General features: G+C 38.9%; 1 protein-coding gene across 1 annotated transcript in view; it reads right to left on the bottom strand.

Annotated features, from left to right (window-relative positions):
* Nucleotides 1-327: 327 nt before the first annotated feature.
* HMGCLL1 (3-hydroxymethyl-3-methylglutaryl-CoA lyase like 1) overlaps nt 328-27,567 on the bottom strand; it is an 88,083-nt gene continuing 60,843 nt past the window's right edge. The window contains exons 8-9 of the mRNA XM_040598854.1: nt 9,884-10,009; nt 328-5,552 (exon numbers count right to left, since the gene is read on the bottom strand). Of these exons, the coding sequence (XP_040454788.1) occupies nt 5,439-5,552; nt 9,884-10,009 (240 nt within the window). The 3' untranslated portion in view covers nt 328-5,438. The remainder of the gene's footprint in view (nt 5,553-9,883; nt 10,010-27,567) is intronic.

Here is a 27,567-nt window from a genome sequence, read left to right as displayed (position 1 = left end):
CGCTCTGCGGTGGAACATCTGAAGTTAGAGAATGCCTCATTGAGTTTTTCAACTCCTACCTCCATTCCTGGCTGTAGCTTTTAATGTTCAGTTAATGGAGGGAAGAAATGTTTCCCTAGTAACTTAGAAGAGATTTGTGAGCTATAAAAGCACATGGGAACAACTGATAAAAAGGTAGTCCTAAAAAAATGCACTCAAAATGGATTACGAGGTAACAAAGTCAACACAGGCGTGCAGGTCAGAGTGACAGCTTGTATTTGCTAATGTCGTATGTGTGAGCTGGTTAGTCAGAGCTGCTGATTTTGGTGTAATACATGAGCATATCAGTTTCAACAAACACTGAGATAGATTTTATTTCAGCTGTAGCACCACACATTGCAAACTCACAAATGCATTTAACCAAGAGGGTACATGACAATTCCTTAACAAACATATAATCTCTTTGACATCAGTTTCAAAGGACTAAGTTGACTTTGGCTGTAGTCCTTCTGCCTGCTGTGTTATTGCAGCAATGAAGTTCAACACTGAGTTAAAGCAGGACCATAGAGAAAAATAATCTTAAAAGATATAACAAAAGAAAAGCATTGATCAGCAACTCAAGAAGTGGAAAGTGTCTTTCATTCACTTCTCCAGACCGATTCTTCTGTTTAGTCACTTCTCTATGCATTTCACAATCAATAAAGAGAACTTAAGGCAGTCTAAGAAACAGGAAAACTCAGTGACAGAGAATACTCATTTTTAGGTATCACTTCTACAACTTAAAAATAACTCCATGAAAAAATAGGCAGATCTTATACATTCACACTAACCCTTTGGACAAGCATTTTTTTCATTTCAACAGCACTGATCCCAAACATAGGAATTTTACCTCACAGACTTGCAGTCTTCATTTGCTGACTCCTTATTAAGATAATAAAAGTTTTATGAACTCAAATGATGCTATTAGGAAAGGAAAACTAGCTAAAGCTTCTCTGGACTTATTCACAAGACCAGAATATTCACTTATTTCCATAAACTCTGGTTATACATGAAAATGAAATATTAAAGTGCTGGTCCAGAGCCAAGTTGCCTCAATACATAAAAGTTTAAACTACAAAGCAAGCTGCTGCTGGAAGACAGTAGCACTATCCACCTATGGGATCCATGTCATTGCTGTGTTGTGAAAGGCACTGAAGAACAGTTATGTCCATTACCAACAAAACAGATCAGCTTCTGCAAAAATGCACATTAGCCATACCTTTAGAACTACATAATATCTTGAGCAACCAAAAAAGCCAGCATTTGACTTTCTAGCTATTGCCAACAATGTAGGAAAAAGACAAGCTACTGGGAACTCCACTTTACAAACTCCATGGCCCTGGCACACATAGGATGATCTCCATGTTCTGTGAGATCTCTGCAGTGCCTTTGGTGCAGTGAGCTACAGAAGAAAGTCTCCAAATCATAGAAGTATATATCTTGGTGCATCTAATTTGTCTCTGATAAGATTCCGTGAGGACAGTCAGTAACTACTTCTTCTCTCCCTCATACCCTCAGAGGTTACACTATCCCATTCTGAGCATTTACAGAGGACCACCAGCAAAACAGACAGGGAGACGGGATGTCCCCACATTCCAACAGTGCAACCATGATATTCAGTGCTCTTGCTTTTTCTTGATCCCTTTCAACAAATGCGTATATATATATAGATATAATTTTTATAATGACACAGTACCAAGAACACCTGTTCACGGAAGCCAAACACCTGGATGCAAGCCTTTGCAGCCAGAGGGTTGCTTCAGAGTGGACAGCAATGTGTTCAGTGGGGTACACTGACAGGGACTAAAAGAGCAGGGCACCATTAGCTGAATATAAACATAAAGATTTAGAAAGTCAGAAGCACTGGAGAGCAGTAGCACCATCCCAAGACTTGCCATGTGGGTCTCAACTGCTTTATTATGTGCTGCGTTCAATGCTGCCTATGTGAGTGACACGCATGGCACAGCTACTGCATTAGCCCTTGATCTTAAGGGCAATACAGGCCTATTTTGTGAAACCAAAGTTTAGGCATTAAATTGCTCCACACAGTCAAAGTGATGCCAGCCCAGGAAAGCAGATCACCAGTGCTTTATGTGCCTAACAAATTTCAGTAGCGAGAACATGAGATGTCTCAGGATTCTCAGTCACACTACAAGCAAAGAGGGATTTTATGGGCACTGCTTACCTGTACCCACAGGCCTAAATTCATCCCAGGTGGTACTTTTGGCACATGGCGTTTTTTGGAATTTGGCTCTGTTTCTTCCTCCCTTGTAACGATCCTGACAAACAACCTATTTGTCTGTGACCTCCACCCTGGATTGCTATAACTCACTACGTGGTTGAAGCTGAACGTGTGGGTAAAGAACAGGCTCCAGATGTGACTGCTCATCTTTTCCAATGCTCACATCATTACAGAATAACAGACCTGCATTTACAGCACTCCACAAGCTCCCAACTAGTTTCTAAATCAGTTCTAAATCAGATCCAATCAGATCCAATAAAGAACCAAGGCATTTTAGGTTGTTTGTCCCTGTGACTTAACCGGTAACCTGTTCTAGTGCATAGGGTGAGATAAGAGCCTTAGAATTGCAAACTGGACAGCCCAGATGCTGAGAAGCCTAGGATGCACTATGCACAAAGGCATGTCTGAAAACTCTTCCACACAGTAAGGGTCTCCTTGCACCACAGTTAGAAATCCTTCGTGGTAGTTAGGAACATAGACATCCAGAACTCCCAAAGAACTAAGCAGAGCTAGCTTTTATTCTACAGTCTATGCTCTACATAGGTATTTTATTTAATGCAAAAGTTGTGGCAGTAGTGAAACCACTCACTTTTATCTAAGACGTTGTAGTTAGTACATTTACCAAAAAAGTGGACAGCATCAGCTCGGTTCCTAACTTGGCCTACAGTTGAAGCCACCATCATCATCTTCAAGGAAAAAATCTGTTGCAGAGACATTTTTTTCTTGTGATCTTTCTGGATTCAGGAATTTTTAATTCCATGCTAACCAATGGCACATCTTCATCCAGATCCACCAGAAAGTGTGTTCTTTCTCAGTCTGTATATAGCTGGGTGGTTAGATCTATTGATTAGGATGCCAAAAAATGTGCATTTAAATCTCCCCAGGCTGAGCAGCAAGCTAATCTTGGATCAATTGTTTAGTCCACAATTTAGGCTAACATTTAAAAGGTGGTTTGAATCACAACTACTTTTGTATTTTTAAGGGGTGACTTCCCTTCTTTGAGAAGCTCCATCTTGCTTATGTCGGTTAAACATGCTCACAGGATCCTGGGTGGAAGAAAATTCATCAGGCTTACATGAGAACTGCATACCTCAGCTCAAAATGAGCTAATCCTGTGCCTGCACAGAAGCTGAAATTTTATTGTTAAACAGAAAAGTAGTACAGTATGGTTAGTCACCTTCAGGGGTAAATGGCACCTGAATTAGTGAGTCCTTAGGATGTCAATTCTGGCAGCTTGGTAGGGCTTAACTACTAATTATTAGACTAAGTACTGCTGCAGATTCCTCACTTCTTCATTGGATCTAATCCATTACAGAATTTTAAAATCTGTGAACAGTTCAAGACCTAGTTTTATTGAATTTCATATTTTGATATATGAGTCATAGTGGCTGCTAAATAACAAAGCTCCAGCTGAGAAGTTGAGAAAACAAGGACAGAGCATTTTCTGTGGTGATCCAACTATGCATCCAGAGCAGGACAAGTAAATCAGGGTGATCACATCTTTAAGAGTACTTGAAGGTCTTCTAGATACTGTAGGAAAGGGTGCAATTTAGTATTTTGGATTGATAGGCAAGATATTTCCTGCCTCACCCGAGCACATTTCTTTGCTTATTCTTTGACTCTTTCCATGAGAACAGCGAAACAATGTAGTTTGTATTAGCCTTGATTATCACTACAGCATAAACAGGACAGAGGTTTTATATCAAATTTATAGCTTTGAGTTACCTGGCAGGCAAATTTGTACTTTCTTAAGCTGTGCCAATCTTAAACTACAATACTGGCTAAAAGATCTCAGAAAAAGTTCACTTTGGAATTTCAAAGGCAAACTGAGACTCAGCTGTAACTTGGCAGAGTTGAGTCCCAGACAAAAATTACTCAGCTTTTTCCTTCTTTACATGATTTCTTACATTTTCTTTCAGCTTAACTCTCCCCAGTCTTTCATATTTTGGAGGAAAATGGAGAATATGGAGAAAGGATTTTAGATTACCATGTTAACAGGCTATGTTCAGAAAAAATATAGCTCAAGGTTAAGTACACAGAGAATTACAGAAGGATCCTACACAAACAATAACAGTACTGATATTTCAGACTAAAAAAAATTCAGTATTTTCATGGCACTTTTGACAGTTTATAGATAGGGTAAGGTTGTTCTTTGAATTTGTCCATTTCTGATCTAAAAATGAAAATGCAGTTCACTGGCATCTCTGCTGAACTAAGACATTTAAAAGAACAGTACCACTATCAGTAGATCACAAAGAAAAAATGTAAGTGGTTCCCTTTGTGTAAGCTAGTCCAGCAGAATATTATTATCCTCCAAAACTCGTGACTTGTAAGTGAGAATGTAAATGCATAGACTATAGAATAAAAAATCAAATTGGTCAATGAGATCTTGGGATAAAAATTTAGCCCCTTCTACACTCTTACTACCCTGAATGATGGTTGAAAACCTTGCCAATTTTAATTGCTTTATATAATCAGGTTTTAATACAGTTGACAAAAAATCCCAACTACAACAAATATAACTTAAATAACAAATAAGGAGATTTGCATTAGATTTGGAGAATGTGGCAGACTGCCATTCACCACAAAGTCTTGGAACAAGATAAAGTCATCCACAACTTAACAGATGTTAAACAAAACAAAAATTAAAAGTGCTATTGCTAAAAAATTCTTATAGTGAATTCAGATTTGGCTCCATGTTCTTAAAACAACTGACTTTACAAATGAAAAGTAAAGATTCATATAAATAAAACACATAATAGAATGGCCACACACAGTGTGGGATCTCATAAACTACTGCAAATATTTGTACTGTTCTAGAAGTCATCTTGATTAAAACTTAACTATGTATTTGCTGTTATATGCAGTTTTCCTGAAAAGAACTAAAATTCAATCTCAAACAAGGTAAAATGTCCTGGTGTTGGTGTTTACACATTTTTATCATCTGTAGAACCACCAGGCACAGAGTTCTATACTACAGTCATCTATTTCTTACTTAGAAATCAGACAACTCTTTACAAGAAAGTACAATACAATAACTCTTCCCATAATAAAAAATTACATATGGGTACTGGTTTTGGATCTTTGTGGAAATGGTTTTGTTGTATTTGTTTTCTTGACATAAATATCTTCGGTCACGGTAGATGACAAATGTAATTAAGCTGCCAAAAAAATCCATTTAATTGCTAGTTCCAGTATTGAAGGAAGCTTGTGCAACCTTTGAGTTTGTTTTCTTGTTCAAAGCTGTACAGATGAAATCTCCAGCTTCCATCACTGTATAAAGGTTTACTCCCTAAAAAAGAGGTGAAAAATAGTTAATAATAATAATAATAATAAATGCATATGTTGAAAAGGCTTAAACTCCCTGTTTTTTTGCTCCAGGGTCTAATTTTTGCAAAGGGCCTGATTCATGTCATAGGTTGGTAATGGAGATCAGTAGAGTTACAGTGAATTACACAATAGTCACAGCTTCTAGTTATTTGGAAGGTTCTACCACTTTGAAAGTGATTTCTTATCCTAACAGCAGTGGACCAAAGACTTGAGTAATATCTTTCCAGCTCAAAAGAATCTGGAATAAAGAACTGGAATAACAACTAGAAGAAGTTGGAAGAAAAATATAGTGTCTACAAATGTGCTGTACTTATTTATCACCCAATGCTAAGAAACCTCATGCTTAGAAATATTTCATTTGCAGCTCAGAAGAACGGAAGAAATACACTTGTACTGGCCAATAAGTTCAGCACAAAATGGGATCCCACATTCTCTTGAACAAATAGAATCTCCTTCTCAAAGAAGTTCCTTTCAATGCAAAATTAAAATTTACATTGCCAGCACAACTGGGCAAAAAATTGCAGCTGCTTGATCTGCCCATGCTAAAAAATAGTCCCTTGAGCAATCAACCTGTTTTTAACTAATATAAGATACATATCAGTACTGCTTGATTGCTAAATTGGAATCAGATCACTGATTAAAGAGGAAAAAAATACTTATTAGCCTCCTGGATTATTCACGTATAGTGAAAGTTTTAGAGTCAGAGCATGTGAGTGATAGAAATACTTGCTCCAAAGACTGGAATTTAGAAGCCAGTAAAGTACCTGTAGGAGGGATGCGAAAGGGGACTATGAACTACCAATACACTGAGTAGTCACATAAAACTGGGAGAAGTGTGTCATTCAGCATTAAAGAGCACAAAATGTACCAGAAATACACTTTCGTATCACTTAAGGGTTTCTGCACTGAAGTTCAGACCAGGACCTGATTTAAATGCTTCATCCCCTACTTGGATCTAGCACTTATTTCCATGTTCTATGGAAAAATTTGCCTTTTTCATTCTTGGAGTTGGCTAAAAATGTTAATGAGAATGAAAATTACTTCACAGAAATGTAATCAAAAACATTTTGAATTTGAAAAATATGCTTCAAAGTTACAACCACCTTTAGTATTTAGCACCATCTAAAACATTGTTCAAAGACACTCTTTCATAACTGTCTCATTTTAATACAGTTATAACAAGGGTGATTTCAGCATATTCTGTTTATCTTTTATTGGCCATTACTTAGGCTTAGTTTGTAGAGTGCTATTGCACATAACGTAATCTAAAAAATTCTTAGAGCATCTGTGCTTTTTTACTAGGAAGAAATGAGAAACATACCATCATAGACATACTTGGTAGACAGACTACGGAAGATGGCAAAATAAAATCCCCAAACTATACAAAATTCACATTTTCAGGACTGTAACACTGCATAATGTGGTAAGTGTTGATAAAAAACGTATGTTCAAGGTTCACATTCATTAAATGGAACACAAGCACCTCTGCCTTTTAAATTCTTCTTATGTAAGTGTTGTGGACCAAAGAGGATTACCATGAGGGCAGAAACCCCAGAATTCACAAGCATGACTCACAGATGAAGATGGGAAAAGAGTAAGGACAGGTGTTTGTAAAGTTGTTGAGTCAAAATAATATGTCTTCAGAGAGATATTAAGAAATGTACTTAAGTGTACTTGGTAAACACTCCATATATCCAGAATTATTCCTTGACACCAAGGAATGAAACTATGGAACACAACAAGTACTTCCAATAGTACCTATGAAGTTGGATAAGTGCCCTAAATCAGAGGAGCTTCTGCCAGAAGGCAAAGTCCTTTAACTCCCATTGACTTCAGTTAACCAGTTCTTCTTCAGCATTCATAAATACCAAGTCTATTATTTCTCTGTACTTCGGTTTCAGTGTCAATAAGGTGAGGCTAACAGCACTTAGCTGCTTCTCAGGAAGATGCATTGTTTTCCAAGTGCTTTGAAGGCATCGTAAGCACAAGTACTACTATCGTAATTACGTAGGAATCATATAGAAACTGTTTTTATAGAAAATGTATGTCTCCCTACAAAGTTTCCTAAGCATTAATGAACTATGACATAATTATCTATCCATCACCATGGTGCAACCAATAAATCTTTTTGTATATGGGCTCTGCTAGAAAATAATTTCACATTTAGCCTGCTGGAGATTCATTTCACACATCACTTTCTTGGTTATGTGTTCTGAAGAACAGTATAGAACAAGCACCAGTTACCACTTTGATGTATCTAGTCAATCTGAACTCAATAATATACACTTAAATACTGTCCATCCTTTAGCTGACACTGTAAGTGACTTCAGTCAACAAAATGAAAGCTTTAGTGCATAGCTGAGAGGAACATGAGAAAACGCTCCTTGCAAATGGACAGTATTAATAATTACAATTTCATTTTATGCCATTACACAAAAAAGGACATATTAATAGATTTTTGTGATAACGATTTTACAGAATTGGCCATGGTACCAAAAACCAACACTGAAAAGACCAAAGGTCATATATTAAGGTAATAATTTCAAGGTTCCATGTCTCTCAACCAGTAAACCACTATTTTCTTAACGAGCCAGAAAAGAGTCAAAAAGCAAAGCCTTGTGTTTTGCTATCGCATAATCTAACATTAAAAAACCAAAAGGAGGATTAAGTGTTTGATTGTGAGATTCTTATCTCCATGGGATTTGGTATCAGCCTTTAGGACAAGCTAGATCCCTGCTTGGACACAAGATCATTAACAGATTAATAAATCTTATCAAGAAGCCTGGAACAGGTATATTTCATTTAATCAGGGTATTTTTATTTAAATTATTCCTTTTGCTATATGTCAGTTGGAAAAGTCAGTGGGTATTTTGCCCAAGGAAAGACCATAATGAAAACCTAAGTCTAAGGTGCATAGCAATGTAAAGTGAAATGCATGATTCTTCTCCTTATTCCAAAGAACTGTGTTGTTTCTAAAGAATAAGCACATTCTTCATGAAAAAAAGCTATCCCAAAGCATGTATGAACAGTTCAAAACAGAGTCCACTTGTAAAATGGACACTTGTGATTAAATGTTTAAACCTTTTCTAAACAAGTATCTGACATCTACCCAAACTCCCTAAGAAGCACATGAAAGCAGATGAACTCCGTGAACTCTGTAAAGTACTGAATATGCTTTAACAATGCTCAGGAGATGTACAGTTCAGCAACAAGTTCCATGACCCTTTTATGGCAAAGAACTCCATTGGCATGATCGCCACACGGAACTGCAACCTACAGATCAGTGGTAAGATCTCTGGTAACTCAGATCTTCGTGTTTCAGACATCAGGCTTTTCAATTTCTTTCTGCAGCAGTTTAAATCCAAACCACACACGCTGCAGTTTTTGCAGGTCTTTATATGTTCTTCTTTGACCCTGACTCCCAAAGTCTATGTCTAAGTTAAATGTAAAGTCACTGTATTGCTTGAGTTAGCACAAACTCATTATGCCACGTTTCCAGAACAACAACGATCAACAGGAAGACCAAAGAGCACGTTCTTTGGGGAAAGCAGCATGTCTTCGTTCCCAGGAATACAGAATAAATAACATGCCAGCTGAGCCAGGGATACTAAATGTGTCCTCTTGAAGTGTGGATGCTCACTGGCAAAGTTCATCAAAGTGCAGCTCAGTGCAAATAAGCTGCTTTGCCTTCTCTTCCAAGAACAAGAATGGAAATAAAAATGACCATGAAGCTTACTAGCCAGTAACAGATTTTGTACAATTTTTAAATATATTAAGTGGACACCTGAGAAATAGCAATGTCCTGTGCTTGACTTCCAAACACCAAACTTTTTTTCTACTTTGAAGCCAGAAAAATTATCAACAAATAAGCACTCTGAACCAAATCCAAAGTTCTATGAAAAGAGCTGAGGTCTGCTCAGTCTTTCCATTGTAAAGCTGATCAGACTTCCAGAGCAGTGTCTACAGTAGTGATTTTTTTGTGGTTACTGAGGCATAGCAATGACTCAAACCAGTTGCTACTGAGCTCCTCATAGGTAGGGATCTCCAGGTAGAGAGCAGGGCATTATTCAACTTCCTGTCAAACACACAAACCGGTTCTACTCTAAATTGCCTAGTAAAGTCAACATCACTCATGTGATCTGTCAAACCATGTTAAAGCATGAGTTTGCAAAAACTACTACTTGCTCCCAATGTTTTATTGTACAGCACAAGTAATTGTCAAGTACGTATCATATCTTTTCTAGAATAATTTGTTTTTCTTAGTGTCTTAAGTAGAAAGTAAAAATATCTTACTGTATTGACCCCCAGACCATTAAGCATGTATATCACATCTTCTGTGGCTACGTTTCCAGTAGCACCTTTTGCATAGGGACAACCACCCAGTCCTGCAACAGATGAATCCACTACAGTAACTCCCATCTGGAAGGTAACAACACAAAAATGCAACATCAGCATAGAGTATTATTTATAATCATTCATAAATAGCGTGCTAGACGTATTAGTTACTATGGATAAAATACACATTTCTCCACAAATGGATGTGTTCCTCAGAAGAAATTCCTTATAATGGCCTTAGCTCTGACATCTTTATAAGGTAAGACTCTTCAAACACAGGACGTGGAACAAAGAACTAATGGTCCATTACATGCAGCAGATAAGATGATTGCTGGTTTAGAGTGAAACAGAGGTTTATGTTTTCTCTCTGTGTCTCTCTACGTGTTGTTTATAAACAGTGCATCTATTCTTGCAAAGTCTTACATGCAACCAAACACAATCAATGTGTTTATACAAATGTATAATTTTAAGCATATGTGTAAGTCTTTGCAAGTTGGAAGTCTTAATATTAGCATCTGATTCATGTGTCATCCAAAAGATTTTGGGACATCTACCCTCTAAAATGTGTTTTGTATTAATGGCTATTCTTCCACAAAGAATTTCCTGAGCATTTTCTCTCTTCTAATTTTCTTTTCTTTCCTCTTTATTAGAGTTCATAAAGCCACCATGTAAATAACGTTTTTGTTTGTGTTTTAGAGGAACACTACACAGTATTTTCACCCAAATCAACACCAAAATGTAAGGAAGAATTAAATTTTGCCAGATCTGTTAGAGTTCATGGGTTCAAATCAACTGTAAATAAAAGCTTAAAGAATTTTATCCTGGTGAATCTGACCCATTGTTTACCATATTCACCAGTCTAGAAGAAAACACAACCCTCAAAACAGTAAATTTCATACTTTAGAAGTCCTGGAGATGCATGCAAAAGCCTAGTTTTTAAGATGCTTGGAATGACTGAACATGCTTGCATATAACAGAAGTCCTCATAGACAGAGGTTCTGAGCTTTACTTTGAATATTTTTAAGGGAATAATTGGTGCACAGTGTTAAAGCTTTCTCATTTAAATCATGACTTGAAAAAACACTCAGCTGTCATAACTTCATAATTCTCCCATTTTTATTTTCTTCCTACAGCATCCAAGTGTTTTCTCTCTCCTGATTCTCTCTCAGCATATTCATGATAAAAAATAGTAAACCAGTTATCAACTCTGCTTAAAAGATATATTAAATTTCCTATGGGACAAAGCCTTCCCTGGCAGATTTGGTCATGGAGGGAAAAAACTGAGCCTGTGATTTCCACTGATTTGTTTAGTGAGCTCTTGCACCCCCTTCTTTCTGTGATTTTAAAATAAAGCTGAAACTGGGAAGTATTTCTTTCTGTAATAACATATTATGTATATGATCCAGGACACCGGGTCCCCCTTGTCAGAGAAAGCTCTTCAGTCTGCCTCTTGAAGAAGATCATACACCTCAGGAGGCATCCAGGCTCCAGAGATAACCAGAGACAGCAATGGCATTAAGCAGAAAGGTCATCAGGTGTTCAAAGACACCAGCTTCTCTCTACCTTAAGCACACTAGAGGGTTCTCCACCCCCTAGGGCTAATTTAGGCAGACGAGAAGTTTGGAAGGAGAAGTCGGGCAGGCGAACCAGAGTGCGATCACAGCTCAAATTCAGGACAGGCATTCCTGTGCAGAGACATGTGTTCAAAACTCCAACTTTGGCTTTGGGTCCGGAGCAATTCAGAGGTTAAACCATGCCTGTTGCTCACATTTGCAGGTCAGTAAGATCTAGAGGCCCAGCTGCATGGAGAGCTGATCTCCATTGCTCTCCTTCTGAGGGACCGAGCTGTCCCTGCAGGCTGCTCTGGGACCTTAGCTTCTCCTCCACAGCCAGGCGTGCACCAGCTGGCGAGGCAGGCAGAAGGCGATCTCCTCCATGTTGCAGTTGCCAAGTCCCCTTTCCAAACAGACCCATCAGTGTGGGGTTTTTTACTTCTGAAGTAAACCACCCTAATGTTTTGTTGCATTTCCTTCTAGTTTTATCCTTTCTATAGTTTTATCATTGGCCTTACTCTTTGAAATCCCAACATTTCTGGAAGGCAATAATAGAGTACTCCAATGAAGTGTTGTCCCAGCTCCCGTTCTCAGACAGGGAACGTTACCTTGAGCTAGGTAACTGCTCAACGCCTGCGATAAAGACCTCAAAGGAGCTGCAGTGCATAACTGTGACAGGCACGACAGTATTGCTTAATACTGCTCACACAAAGAGGCTGTCTAAGAAGGGATGTTGTATTTTAAAGCACACTAATCTGTGAATTATGAAATGAATCACCGAGTACACGTTTCACATTTCAGTCGCTTGTCACACACTTTGTTTGTGTAACCCACCGGTCAGAAAATGTGTTACACAACACATCTGTGTCCAACACACAGAGGGCATGCATTTAGGATAGCTTGCAACTGGAAATTCCGTCTCTTTTTGCACTGTCTGCTAAGATCCATACATTTACTCTGGAAGTCATTGCTTCAAGCTCCACAGTGGTAGCTTTCAAGCTTGCAAGTGTGCCTGCAGAAACACACCTAAGGACTCTTAATGGGAAGACTTAGGGTACGGTGAAGGTCTGGGGAAGAGGTAAGGGAGACTAACATGTAGATGTGCTGGTACAATACAAGCATGCATCCCACTACCATGCCTGCTCTCTCCATCTGATTTTAAGCTTTCCATCAGAAACAACTGTTTCACAGAAGAAAAGGTAGAAAAAAGTGCCTTTCATGGAGTTTTCCTATTTTCAGTTGTATGCTTCTGTCATAACAGCTAGAGCATTCTTGATGTACTTATTTTCAGTAACTTTTACTTGAGGATAAAACCTATAGGCAAATAATGTGCTGAGGTACATCACGGCTGTTAAACTCCTAGGGAATATCAGCAGACTCAGAAACAGTTTTAGAAGCGTATAAGCAGTTACTTTCTAACACCAGTGAATTATCTCATGAAATGCTTGTTCTTGTGCAAAAATGGGAAAAACGTCAACTAAACTGTATTTGGTGAAAACAGCCACAAAAGTTTGCCAGATCAAAGCTGGTGTATATCACGATCAGTAGCCTGCTCCAGTCCTTCACAGAGCTCTCACTGTGAAAAAAAACCAAGAAACAAGATGCTGCCAGCATTAAAAACATGTCTTCTAAAGGCATTAGATATATTTACATTTTAATTTCTCGATGTGCTTGTACAAACACTTGTGATGCCCCTGTAATGCTGCATTTGCATTGCAAGTTAGTAGCACTGGGGTATATGTTTCTTATTGTTTGTTGAAAGTGTTTGCAAACACATGGAGGGGTATGGGATACCACAGCAACACAAAGGTAACATGAAATATTTATCTTTGTCCAAGCACATCCTAGTATTCTCGGGCAGTCTTGTCTGAGTTAATTCACTCTACCTCCACTGGAAACTGGAGTAAGCTCCGTCAATTTAGCCTAACGTAGATGCAAGAGCATAAAAAACAATGCCTTCTGCTGGCTAAGCAGTGGGAGCAGTAACCTCTAGATGATGGACAGTGCTAATTGTCTTTTAAACCATCAACTATTACTGCCAAACAGAAAAAGAAGGAAGTCTAGTCACAGCTTTACATTGGTAACATCCTCGGTGTGGTGGCTTTCATCCTGGTACAGGACATTTAAACCATTGCTTCCCAGAAGTAGTGTACCAACACATGCACATCTCTAAAATTGCATCTGCATCAGGTTGCATTTGCCATTTCAACATTCAGCCAGTTGTAGACAAGGTCTTGACACGGTATATGTAATATAGCAGCTCTGACTGACCTCCAGATCTGAATGTCTTCACATCAGTGCTCTTAATATGCCAAGAGCGGGTGTCTCTCTGCCTTTAAGATACTGTTCTTTAATGTTCTCTTCACAATGCTTCTGATAAGATGGCTACTGCAATGTACTGCTATTTCAGCAGCAGGCTCAGCTGCATCTGTCTGCTCTTGCATGTTGTACAGGCAAATATAATGCCTTTTCTGATTCAGTGCAAAATCACTGTAGTCCATCTCCAGTGTGGCCCCATTCAAAAAGCCCTTAAATAATCCATACTCCACGCTCCATTCTAGCAGTGCTAAAAACAGATGTTGGAAAACATCCTTCAGCAGCACTACTAATTTGGAGGTTAATATTACAGCCCAGCCTGTCCAAGCAAAGTCTGAAGTAGCACCTAATAAATAACTTCTATGCAAGTTTGAGCAGCTATGAAACTGTTTTGCTTTTGCAGCCATTAAAACCATAAGGGGCTCTAAAAGCAAAGCTAAAAACTGACATAATGTGTAAAAGGCCTCTTCCTTCATCACATGTCCACTATTTGTCAGGCTTTTACAGGAGATAATGAGTTTCAAGCCTTTCAGCAATCTGAGCTTGCAAAACATTCGCTGTCAGTATGAGATCTACAAGCCCACAGTCGTCTTCTCACTTCCTGACAGTCACTAAATTGTGCTGAGATTCATGAGAAGTTGCACGGCAGCTCTGTCGTAGGATATGTCCTAGACGAGCACTCACTGCGCTGCTTACGTATGGATGTGTGTGTGGGTGAAAAATGGCTTGGCTTCCAGGACAACTTCAGTGCTCCAATCTTTTTGACACTTGCAGAGTTTTGATAATCGCTAAATTCCTGACAGTGGTTCCTGAACACCTTCCAAACTTTAGCTTTGGCTAGCTTTAGCTTACTCTCTAGAGAAGGCAGAAGACTTTTTGCTCCTGTCCCATGCTAGCTTCCTAACTCCCCAATGAGAGAGCAAGGAATTAAATTCATCACCTTTGTCAAATAGCCAGTTTTAACAGGAAACCATTATTGCCAGTGAACAATAAATGCTTCATGTGTCTCAGCTTGCTTTACTACCTCCCCATAACTTCTTGTTGGGACATCAGTCTCCTTCCTTACTGCTTTTTAAACCTGGCTTTGTTGGACATAAGTTTAACTTTGTCCCTCTCTTAACAATGGCAAAGTCAGCGTCAGTAACTGCAGGGATGCATGAGGTATAAATCAGAAGCTATAAAACAGGTCTCACAAATAAGGATTTTTTTTTTAAAACTATGAGATTTTGAAACCATAATATTGAGGAATGCAGGTATGCATCAAACAGGAAAAGATTTGTTGTCCAACATAGTTTAGGGGCCACAGCACTGTGAAGTTCAGTACTGCAGTGTCTTAAAGATAGGTGCATGTAAATGGGACAAAGAATCACTGTATTCAGCATTTGTTCAAGGAAGGGAGAAGGAAGAGAGGTAGAAGTAAAAGGAGGACCTACACACGGTAAGCCAAAGGTTGTCCACACAAAAGGCAGCACAAGACTAATACTGTTTAATCTTGCAACCCCTGAGCTGACACTTTTGGCGTGGATGGTACTGTGTCTCTCAGGCATCAGTCTGCTACCCACCACTACTTGGTATGCCAGCCGTCAGGAAAAATGCCTTCTCCTGTAGAGACAAAGGTAACTGTAGAAATACAAACAACAGCAGCGCTTTGTAAGTTGGCTGTGCCCACAGAGACCCTTCTGTGAGCTACATTAACAAGTTGTCTAAAATGAAGGCTTGACATCCCCCTTTATTTCAATAAAACAAATGTATGCAAATAAATATTATTTTAGTATTTGAGCAATCAGAAGCATAAATTTCTACATATCAGGCAATAAAATGGGACAACATCTCTCTGTGGAAAACCCTGAAAGTTAACTGCATTTCCTTCCTGCTTCTTTTTCTCTCTGCTTTTGCTAAAGATTAATGCATCACAAAAGAAAACACTACTTTTCAGAGTTAACTTCATCACTACTGACCACAGGGTGTCACTGTTACATTAAAATCTATAATTTCCCAGTTCGTTTAGTTAGAAAATTAGTACATTCAGTGAAGAAAAAAAAAAATATCCTTTTCTCCAGAAACATATTGAGATGCAAGCAATTTGTGGGTAGACGTGCCACATAAAATAGGTTAATACAGCATTCCTTCAACTTATGGCACACATCTTTTCATATTGCTACTGACACATTTATTATAAGCAAAGCTGGCAATGACATCTAGAGTTAAAATTCCCTAACACTTTCCATCATAAGGCCCTACTTTCAGTTGTTTATTACTTTGTCAGCCTTTAACTGCTGCAGCTTATATTTTCCATGCCTTGTCTCTGCCTCAGGCTGGATTTTTTTGGAAAGTTTTAGTGAAAAATGGGGTTGGCCACTTCCGAGAACAAGTTTGGGGGAAGAAAATCACTTTGTTATGCTAATATTCAATAATTCAAACACAAGCTTCTTGGAGATATTCTTGTAGGTTTGCACTCTCAGATTTGGCACAGGAGGAATACCGATTTTAAGAGATCACACAGTCTGGACCTTAGTTACAAGCTTAGAAAAGTTCCACCTCGTCAGGAACTGGTCAGGCTGATAGCTACAATGCTTGAGTGACCAAGACAGCAGCAGCTGACCATGCTCCTTCCCTCAACCTCAGCAAAGAACTGTGACACAATTTCTCTGTAACTGAGCCAGAAAATCTGTGTCTCTGGCTGACAGTGCATCACCTGCACAAAACACCTCTCACCAATGGGCTTGAGCAGCTGAGATCTGTGTTGCGGATCCAGTTCTTCAGAGAATGTTCAAGGATGTTTAGGGGGAATCGATGCCATTAAACAAGGATGGTTTTGAGATTTTGAAAAGCTTAGAAAGTCCTAATAAAAATCCTACGCCATAACGAAAATTACTGTGGGGAAGCAGATGTTCCCAAATCACTATTAGTATTGCCTATGCAGGCTTATTTTGCTCCTTTTTTGAACATGTGAACTCTTATTTACAAGACACTGGGGCTTGCTAGTTCGGGGTTGTACACAATTCACGCTGCTCCCCTGCTAAGGGACACAGCCCCTGCAGGGGGAGCAGGAGAAGCGTTTCAAGGTCTCGAAACCCATGAAGATGCTACGATCATCAGAGCACTGAGTGACTTTCCAGTCTCCCTTCCTTCCCTCCCCAAGCAACTCAGGGCACGGCCAGATCTCCCAGTTCAGCTGCTGCTGATTTGAAGTAAGTAGTTATTGCCCCAGATGCTTTCCAGCAGAAGTTGCTGCTCTCAAGTCAACCTCTCGTGGTTTAACAGTTTGTCTGCTTGCTATGATCTTGTGAAATAATCTGAGCTAAAAATGCAGAAGATTAATTTTGTAGATCTAAGTTTGGATATGGTCAGAAGACCAGTTACACAGGTAGAACAGAGAAGATAATATTCTTGGGATCTGGAGGGAAAGGGGGAACTAGAGAGGAAAGGGGGAACTAGCTTCAGGGGAGGCAGAGACAGGGCATCTAGTCCAGAGGTGCAACAACTGCACCAGGTTGTCCATGCTCTACATGCAGCCCATTGACGACAAGGTTCTCACGTGCTACATGTCAGTGTAAATGAATAAAAATAAACCTGAGAATAAAGCGAGGGCTTTGAACGGACACAGAAGACAAAAAAGATTGCTTAACTTGATGGTAAGGTTACCATGAGTTGCTCTGGGAGAGGACAATTTTGCTGGGACTGGAGAAAGCATGTTTGGAACTGCTGACAGCAAAGGTCCAATGAAGAAACAAAACCCACTCACTTTGCGAGGGATGGCTCACGGAGGATAAGCCAAGCAGAGACATACCCACTAAAATAAAATGGGTCAATGATCATAATGGCTGAATTATGGGACATCAGTTGAGAATGGGTTGAATGAAGGAGGAAACCCCAGGTAAAAATCAATGTGTGAGATGCAGGCTGCAGAGAGCACACTTCACTGTGAGTTACAATATTGCAAAAGGCCAGAGTGCTGCTATGGACAATCAGGGAAGGGCACTGATTTAGTATTTGAAGTGCACATGGCAAACATGGAACATGTGAATCCATCAATAAAAATGGCAAATCTGATGCCAGCATCACAGTATCTGAAAAGGCAACTTTTTACTACATTCAGGGAGCATATAATCTCGTTCATTTAGGTACCCCTTTTATTGATGTCTACACCTTAGAAAGAAACTACAAATACTTCCAATCTCGTTGTTCAGTCCTGGTTAGCTCTGCCAGCTCCCAACCCTCAGCATTACTCAAAGACCAGTTTCTGTTGATTCATTTGGTGGCTTAAGCTGGGTGGCCAAAACTGCTCCTGGAGGTGTAATTTCCCTCACTTTGATTAAACCGAACACTTTCAGCATGATGCACCAAGTGGTAGAGGACAGTCCTGTAGCAATGTGAGCAAAAAAAAATAGGTGGGTGGCAGAAAACATCTATTCTTATAAAATAAATTTCTAGCAATGATGGCTATATATAAGAAAACTGGGAAAACAGAGCAGAACTCTTTTTATTCCATGGTAGTATTATGGTATGTCAGCACCAGGGTATCCAAAAGAACAAAATGGAAACAGCATTTAAAATCCCATCTGACTTCAATTCAGCCAGAGCTCTCACACAGCAGCACCTGACTCCCCTAGAGCCAGGAACATCACCCGCCCGCAAAACCCACTTTGTTTTGACTTTCATTCCCCGTGTTATCTCTAAAATCACACCCACCTGCCACTCAGCAAAAATGGGGACCTCCCGCGCATCCCCAGGGCTCATCTCCAGATGTGCTGTGAGACGAGATCCCTGCAGAAGTATCAGCTCCTTGTCTGGGGCTGATCAGTCATACAATGTGTGTGGTCTTCACAGTCTGAAAACCACCACTAGCTCCTTAGCATGGAAGCTGGGGAAGCTCAGTCAACCAACATGAGGGACCCCAACATGGCATCAGGAATTCTAATGGGTTAATGTATGCTGAAGTCAGCCTCTCTGTCTTCCTCTGTGCAGCCTTCTCCAAGGAATGCCATAGCAGACTAAAGGTGAGACCACAGTTTAACTTGTTGGACAGTAAGACTGATGCCTGTTCTAGTAAAACGACATTTTCTTCCACAACTAATTCAGCTGCACCCAGTGCTTTCCATCTCAACTGCATAACCAGCATCCACATAGAGAGTGAAAAGATCTTTTCAGATATGAGTGACTTTCAGTATTGTTCCCACTCACACCTTGTCATCTAGACCTGCACTTGTTTCTCCTGGATGTGATGATATACAAAGGGAGGGAGCAGTCGGTAAGTGCCCTTCAGTCCAAGTCTCCCATGTCTCTGCCACATACCAGAATGCCTGCTGAACGTTTTGGCTATCCTGAACATGGCGGCAGTAACAATGTACTAAATGATCTGTTGCACATTACAGTTTAAGTAGATGACTGCTCCTCTCTCATGCTTCCAAAGATTTTCCTCTGATGTCAGTACCTATGCTTTCCAGAAAGTTGCTCAGGTTACTGTTACAACTATTATAGCATCTTCCCTCCCATTTTACCTATTTAATAGGGATTAAGTTAGGCTATAGTCAGACTTCCCTCCCTCCCTCCCCCCCCCCCCCCCCCCCCCCCCCCCCAATAACCATCCCAGAAAGGTTTAGCTGAAGTGGAGCAGGTTCAGCAGTGGAGCTAAATAACAACCCATGCATGTGTCCAAACACAAACACATCCAGTAGGCAAGCAGTGGTACTCGCCTACGTGGGGCCCAGGTTTTTTCATCTTCCTTCTAAATACATGTCCTAACTATTGGGTAATGTGGGACACCCAGGCAATGGACCACAAAGCTCCTGCCTATGGCTTTTTTCTCATTTGAGACCTAAACTGCACTGTGCTTCACAAGTGCACAGCAACTCTTAAACAGAAGATCCTGCTGAAGCTTAAGTTTTCAGCTACTTCAGAAACACCAGGAAGGTGGTGGATTCTGTGCATACCCTTGAGAAGTCCAGCCCCTCTCTTAACTTCATCTTTGCCTCTCATCTTTTCAATCAGATTTTGCTGCACTTTTAATCTCCTTATGCAACAGCAAGATAGAAAGCCCCAAGCAGCACAGTTCAACTTCTTAGAAGAGTCTGGCATTTTATACAGACACAGATCTCTTGAAACTCCTTAACTGCACAGAAGTAGATTGCACTAACTCTTGCTTTCCTGAAATTATTATTCACTGGGAGCTTGCCTGAGCAAGGGCATGGACCTCAATACTGTATCATCATCATCATTATTATTATTATTATTTCTAACCTGCAGTTGGAGTTCATAGATTTGACTCCTCTTGCAGATCTCAGTAACAATCAATAAAGTATCAGAACTCATTAGTAAGCATGCAAAAAGAAAATGACCTGATTGTATCAGAGAAGAAAAGTCTGTTTTCATCTTTTTAACTGTTGTTAATGGTTTTCATCTTTTTGGGAAAGCAACAGCTCTGTTAATTCTGAGGCTACTTATTTTGCAAAAGAAGATACTTGGAAGTTTTCTAAAGGAAGTCACACATTTCCAACAGGGTACATGTTTTATAATGATACGATTTGCTACTTAGAACTAGGAAATCACTTTAACTTTCATCAAGTGTATGTAAGTGTTATCCTTATGCACTGTTTTAGTTGTTCATATTAATTTAAAATGTACTACAAGGATGTGCAGAATTTTGAATTCTAATTTAGTTTTTTTCATAATCCATAGTACCTTTTGCATTTTATATTAATATACACAAGATATGCTTCCTACTTACAATACACAGTATATGCTCATAGCAGTTTTCTAACGTGAGATATTCCTGGAGGTATGTCTTATAACAGAAATGAAGAATTGTGCATCCTTCTCAAGCTGAATAGGTTTACATCTCCATCACTCACCATCACTCAATATTAGATTTAAAGTCTAAGCCAATAATTATTTGTACAGTTAATGCTGTTAAATAAAACCTGCACTTTTTATTCAGACATAACTACTATTTTGAATCTCTATTAATTCTATTTTCATAAATCCCTGAGTGAAACAATACTTTATTCTATTTTAGTATGTAGGATGTAAGGAAGTTCAGGGATTCTGCTCCCCAGTATTCATTGACCAAAGCTACTCAGCCTAAGGAAAAGCAGATTGCCACGACGTATGGTAAACTACCCCTAGAAAAAAGCTCCTGGCATTTATTACATCATCTGGATTACACAGGTGCATATCCATCTTCTCTCATATTTGGAAAACAAGAGCTGCATTCTCCATTCAAATGCTTTTAAGTTATTTACAGCTAGATCTGGAGACTTAATATTTATCATCACCAAGTATAAAGCCAAATGTCCTTTTTCTTCAGGAGCACCAAAGATTAACAGATTAGAATGTTTTCCACATGTCCATTTTACTGTCAAGAGAATATTAAAGAAGTTTTCCAGCTTCCGCAGCTCAGCCAGATGTCAATGGATCCCACAGTGAAGCAAAATTGGCAGAGTAGCCTTCTCATGACCCCGTCATTGTTTTATCAAGGATCAGTTTAAAAGTATAAAGGGCCATTTCTTGCTGAGATCTGTAATGTTTTTCAGCCCTTTTCCCCTGCAATTACACAAAAGTGCTGACTTTGTTGAACTACTGATATGCAGTAGTATTTCTTATGACTTCTCTCACACTGCGCTGTAATTGCTGTTTGTGTTGGCACAAGAAAAGTACCACATCTTGTTTCCACTGTACATTTCCGGACTCTGGTTTCAGTAACATCAGCGTAAGATATTGTACTGGGCATATGTTTTGTTGTGTAAACATTGACTGGTAATTTACCCTGTCAATCTCCACAGGATGGCCTCTAATTACCAGAGGTTGAGGGGCTTCAGATGGACATTTTATAAAATATTTACAGTAGTTATACTGCTTCTCTTTTTTCTTTCACTGGTATCTGCATTCTGAAAATCATTCCAAGGGGAAAAAAATACAACATCAAAAATCATAAAACAAAACAGAACAACAAAACCGAATGTATTAATTCTTGCACACCTCATTCTCTAGAGGAAATAACACTAGGTTCCCAATTAGCTAAGCAAAAGTTAAGGCAATATTGCAGTAGACATTAAAGTATAATATGGCATTAGATATTTCTGGATTATTCCCTTTACATCTTCTGTAACAACAACAACAAAAAAATAGTGTATTATTTCTATCAGTACTTTTTTCTTAAAATTCATTTTCACTAAATACCCTCTGAACTTGCAAACACCTATGCACATGCTTAATTTCATTCAAGACTCAGATAAATGTATCTAACAAATGGGACCATGAAAGTCTTGTTGGAAAATACAGCATCTACTGCAAAGATTCAGAACCAAGGAGCAACCTCCTTTAAGGGCTCTGGAATGTATGTTTTCATTCACCTATGTAATTTCAAGGAAGTAGAACTTTATGTTTTGTGCTAAAATACAGTATCTTGAGTAAAATTCCAGGATTGGATTAAATAGTTAATAATTAATGTGACAAAAGAAGATGCAATCAAATAGGGCATCTTTTTGGACACCACAGGCAGAGTGAATCTTTATTTCAAATAAAGTTCCCACCACAATTTTCATCATTATGCGGGAAACAAAAAAAAAGAAAAAAAAAGAAAAAAAAAAGCGCGACAGTTTCTCAGCTTCTACTATTCTAACTGGATCAATTTAGTAATATTAATCGCATTACAGTACCTTATCATATTACACTACCTCCAAAAGAATCTTCCCTACCAGTATGTTGACTAATTAAGTGGTAGCATTAAGCTGGTGAGACACAAAACGTAACGTCTTGCAATTTTTTCCCCCTTCTTTTGATTGAGGTTCCTTCTTCAAAAAAGACAGTTGCAAATTGCTCATCCAACATATCTGCTATCAGTAAAGCCAGAAGACTTATTTTGTTTCAAAAGGCATTCAATTTAGCATCTTGTCTTTTGCTACAGACGCACATTACATTGCCTTGCTAAGTCTACTTTTATTCTGTTCACTCAGTTTATTCTTTAGAGGAAAAGATACTACATCAAATTAAAAATTCTTACCTATTTTTGCAACTCTTAGTGCAAGAAAAATCTAACTGTTGTACCACAGATCAGAGAAAAAATATTTCTTTCTATAATTGTTTATTTTATGCATTTGAAAGAATTCTGTATTAAGCAAATCACATCATTTGCCTCTGACAACCTGTCACCATACAACACTTGCACTAAGCAACAATGGAGAAAAAAGTTAAATAAACAGGAAAATATTTAAGCTGCAAAAATTATGGAGTGTATAAAACTATCATTCATTTATCTTTAAAAATGATCAAAAGGTTTTTATTTCTGAAAGCCTGGCTGTTTCAATTTGTACTGTAATATTTCAAAAGAAAAGAAAGATAAATGACAAATTATTTGACTCAGCAGACTGGTTCAGTGTTGCTTCTGCACAGCACAGAAAGAAAAGAAGATGATTGTCATACTTTAAGGACTGCATCAGCTTTGGTTTCTGTCTTAACTGAAGAGTCATCTTTGACTTATTCCGCTTACAGAAACAGTCGCTCGTTCTCGCACAGCTACAAAGGTCCACCCAACACACAGAGTAAGTTCAGGAACTTCAGACTGATCACAGTATCTCTGGATTTTCTGCAGTTTAATTTACCTTAGGAAACACCCTGAGAGCTTGTTTAAAGCCACCTGATGTATCTCAGCGATAGGAATTCACTCTCCCTCCCTCATTGTTTGCTGGATGATAACAAAATTGGTTCCAAGGAGCCATAAACATGCAAGAATGGCCAGAGGTTTAGTTCCACCCCCTCAGCACAGCTGTCTGTAGGGCTGCCCAAAAAGGAAGGAAGCACCATCTGTAAACACTGTGCTTCCCTACTGGAGGCACTGGGATTTGTGATTTCTCAGGCCTGTTCTTGCAATGGCAAACTCCTCTGACCCTTGCTTGGTTCCATGCAGTGCCCTCTTTTTCAGGCAGCAACTAGAACAGAGAGACCCAAAACCAGCAAAAGGTAATGAAAAGAAACAGTAATTTCCAAGTGGAAAGCACTGTAGTGATCCTATCCTCATTTTACACTTGCTGTTAAACTTTAAGAAAAATACTTCAGGCTAAAAAGGGAGGGGGAGTGATTTCCATCAAGTAGAAAAATACACATGTCTAAAAGCCATTTATATTCTTCTAGCTGATGTATACAGAGTCACAGCCTGATTAAAGTGCAATATGATTACAAGGAGGATTTCTAAAAACAAGTCAAACAACTCTTACAGAAATAATTCATTTTCAAAACATCACGAAAATCAAACGAGGAATTAAATCCTGAATAAAAACCTGGGTTTAAAGGTACTTAAAATAACTGTATCCTCATCAAACTTTTGAAATTTTTCTTGCACAACTTTTAAAATTATGTTGAAATATCTTGGTTTTTCTGTCACTGTGCCACACACCACATTTTTAGTGTGCAGCACGTAAGCTTAAAACAGAAAGAAAGCAAAACGAGTAAGACTGTATCACAGTCAATCAAGAAGGAGACCAGCTGCAAACACAAAGTTAAGACACACAGCCACTGACATACTCCTAAGCTGTAGATTAGAAAGTATCTAAAACTATATATGCTAGAATTATCGTTGTAAGTACATCTTAACCACAGGAATGAATAGGCGGTCTAATGAATATTATTAACCTAGCATTAATCTAGAACATGTTTTAGATTACTTTTTAAAATACAGATACTGATTTTTATGGTGCATTTAAATTAGAAATTTAATTTAAATTGGCACGTTAGCCATACCAGTTACAGACTGGCCAACATTTTCCATATCCAGATCCTACAGTAAGCTGCTTAGTTTTGCCAATCTTTTACTAATCAAGCTGATATCCTGTGGGATGGATGTCTGCCCTGAGCTACAGTGCTCTGGAAAAAAACTAAAACAGTTCAGCTTTTCAGAACAACTTACATGCACACTTAAATGTGTCATGCTAGTAAGCAGTGCTGCATACCTCAAGCATGCCCCCACGCCGTGAATCAAAAGCATATAACGTGGGGAGTCCCATCTTAGCTGTAGAGATGGGCGTAGTGTAGAGATGTTTAAGGAAGACCTGCAACAGCTCTGCAGTGAGATCACCAGGGATGCCAGCAGCACACTCAGCTGAGCAGAACCTCTGAAATCTCAGGTCTGGAGACATCCTCGAATGGCTGCAAAAATCTCTCTTTTGTGCTGTTAATACACAGGAACTCGTGCTCTTTTGTGGACACATACATATATATCTGACCAGTGAACTAAATGGTGTCAGGACTGGAACTCAACTGTCTACTGTGCGTAATTCTTGCCACAGTCCCTGCCACAGCTTTGGCCTGGGCCAGGTAGTGCTCCACCAAACAACTTCTGGCACCATCTGGGAACCAGCACCATTCAGGGGTTGCTCATAATTGGCAGTCTGGAAGTGTTGACCATATTTTGGAGGGTAACAATTTAATATTATGGATTCAAGCTTTTTGTATCAATTGGCCTTAGTGCCACAGAGGCCAGGAGGTACTGAGACTGGGAACACTTTAAAGGGGTGATATAGCAACTATAGGAGTGCAAAGTCTATTCAGACATTCAGTCTCACATCTAAAATTAGTATGATGGCTGATGAGATAGAAATTGAATACATGCATGCTGTGGCAGGAGTGTTGAGAAGGGATAGTGGGATGGGCTTGCAAGGATGGAACACTTCTGAGATGAGCCAGTTCTGTAGAACACTTATCTGTGGAAATCACATTTCATTTGTTGTGAAAGCTAGAAGGTGTGCAACAGACAAGCACGACACCGTAAACCCAAAAGGGACAGGTAACATCTGTTCTCTAGCTTGTCTTGCGGTGAATGAGAGAGTGCCTATGTGATGCTGCTGCAGTTGTTTTCTGTGAGGCACAAAAACAACCTTCAGGCCAATGAAAACTCTCCATTTTCCAGTCATCTTGATAATCTAGACTCTGATATTCAAGAATTGAATCAAAAACTGTTGTAAAATAACAGTAATCAGTTAAATTTCTGATTGCTACAGGCAGTCATCTCATCAAACCTACAGCCAGCCATGCAGTGCCCTAGAAACTACCCCTCCCCGAAACACTACCTCTCTTATGCATGCAATCCAGTTGAGGCACAATAGAAATATGCATGGGGAATGTGACACCAGTGTGCCCTGACCATATTTTTTATGCATGCTACAGATCAGTGACTTCAGTTTTCTAGTGTTCTATTTTCACAACTCCTAAAAGTACTAAATATTTATTTTAAATTGGGCTTAGCATTTTGAAAACTATTTTATACTAATTTGTTCTATAAACACCTGAAAACCCTTTTTGAAAAGCCTTCTTACATTTCCAGCATTTGGAAGTAATTTGTTTCTAGTCCAAAAAAATGAATGTCTGTCTCTAACAGAAAGAGCTGGATTACTGCCCAGTCCACTTCAGAACTGGATGATGCTGACTTTTAGCCATTTAAATAGTCAAGTTAAACAAGACACGGTTGGGATGATAAAAGGAGGTCTGTAAAAAGACTATTGCTCTGGCCATGTGGACTTAGAACTATCAAACAATGACTAGAAAAATAGTGAGAGAGAGGAAAAAATTAACATAAGTGCCAGGCAAAATATTAGGATTAGGTGAATGTAGGAGCACAGTATCTGTTCACATCATTCTCCCTTCTTGCCAGTGAGCTGCCAGCAGGATACTGACACTGCTTAAGCCCTGATGGAGGCAAAGAATGGCAAAAAGGCATGACAGAGGAGAACAAAGGAGAGGGGAGATAGACACTAATAGTTTGTATGGGGTACTATCCTCAAATGAGCCTATAATCTGCAGGTTTTGTATCTAAATTCTATTCTGTGCTGTCTTGCGTGAGGCTTGTTTGCAAGCGCAGCTTAGCAAACCTCTTATTAGCTGGCAAAAGGTGAAATAAAAAAGAATTGTCTTCTCATATTCTATCAATACTAACAACTTTCCCTTTTACAAACTATAGTTCCAGATATGACAACTAAAGAACGATGCAGCAGAACAGATCTGATAAGGACCAAAGAATCATTTAAAGTAAATTCTCTGAATCTGTTTATTTTTGCATGGGAAGAAGGCATTCACAGGAGGAGAAAAATGCATGGTAGTGAAAGCAATACTAGAATCCCTTTTAGGTACTTGTCAACCAAATCAATGTGGCCTTAATTCTTCAAGATTTAATGAAACAGGAAATGATCAATGAAGTTGAAACTGGAATGTACCACTGACACTGCAGAATGAAATGAAGAATTAAGAATGAACACCACTTACATGATGGGAAACTCAGAAAAGAAAGCATTTAAGATGTGATTAGGAAGGCTACAATAAAACAGCATTCTAAGAGAAAAGTAGAAATATGCAAGGAGGATGCAAGCACAGAAAACCAGAAAAGAGCATAGAATATTTGGGCCATATTCATTCTTTCTATAATTCTATGGCTTCAATGCTATTAGTATAGAATATCTTTGGCTTTAAGATAGAAAACTAAAACCACTTCAGATTTTATTTCTGTAGTTGCTGCAGTGAGTTCTCCAGTCATATTCCATTTAGGCCTAGGGTGATAAATCTATATGAATTTACTGAGATATAAAGACAGATGCATAGATTTGCATGAGAAATTCAAGGTTTAAAAATGTTTTAAAAGACAGCTGAGGTTTGACTGTAAGCCAAAGAGAAGTTGTGTCTACTGCTCCAAGTCAGCTCTAGTGAGGGAATTTGGAGATGAGAATAATCTATAACTGATGAAGGATCTCTTTGTCTGATTAGTATCCTGAAACAGACTTAGACTTGAGGTTT

Source organism: Falco naumanni, chromosome 6 (assembly GCF_017639655.2).
Source record: "Falco naumanni isolate bFalNau1 chromosome 6, bFalNau1.pat, whole genome shotgun sequence".
In the NCBI taxonomy this organism is placed as follows: domain Eukaryota; kingdom Metazoa; phylum Chordata; class Aves; order Falconiformes; family Falconidae; genus Falco; species Falco naumanni.
This window is presented reverse-complemented; position numbering and strand designations above follow the sequence as displayed.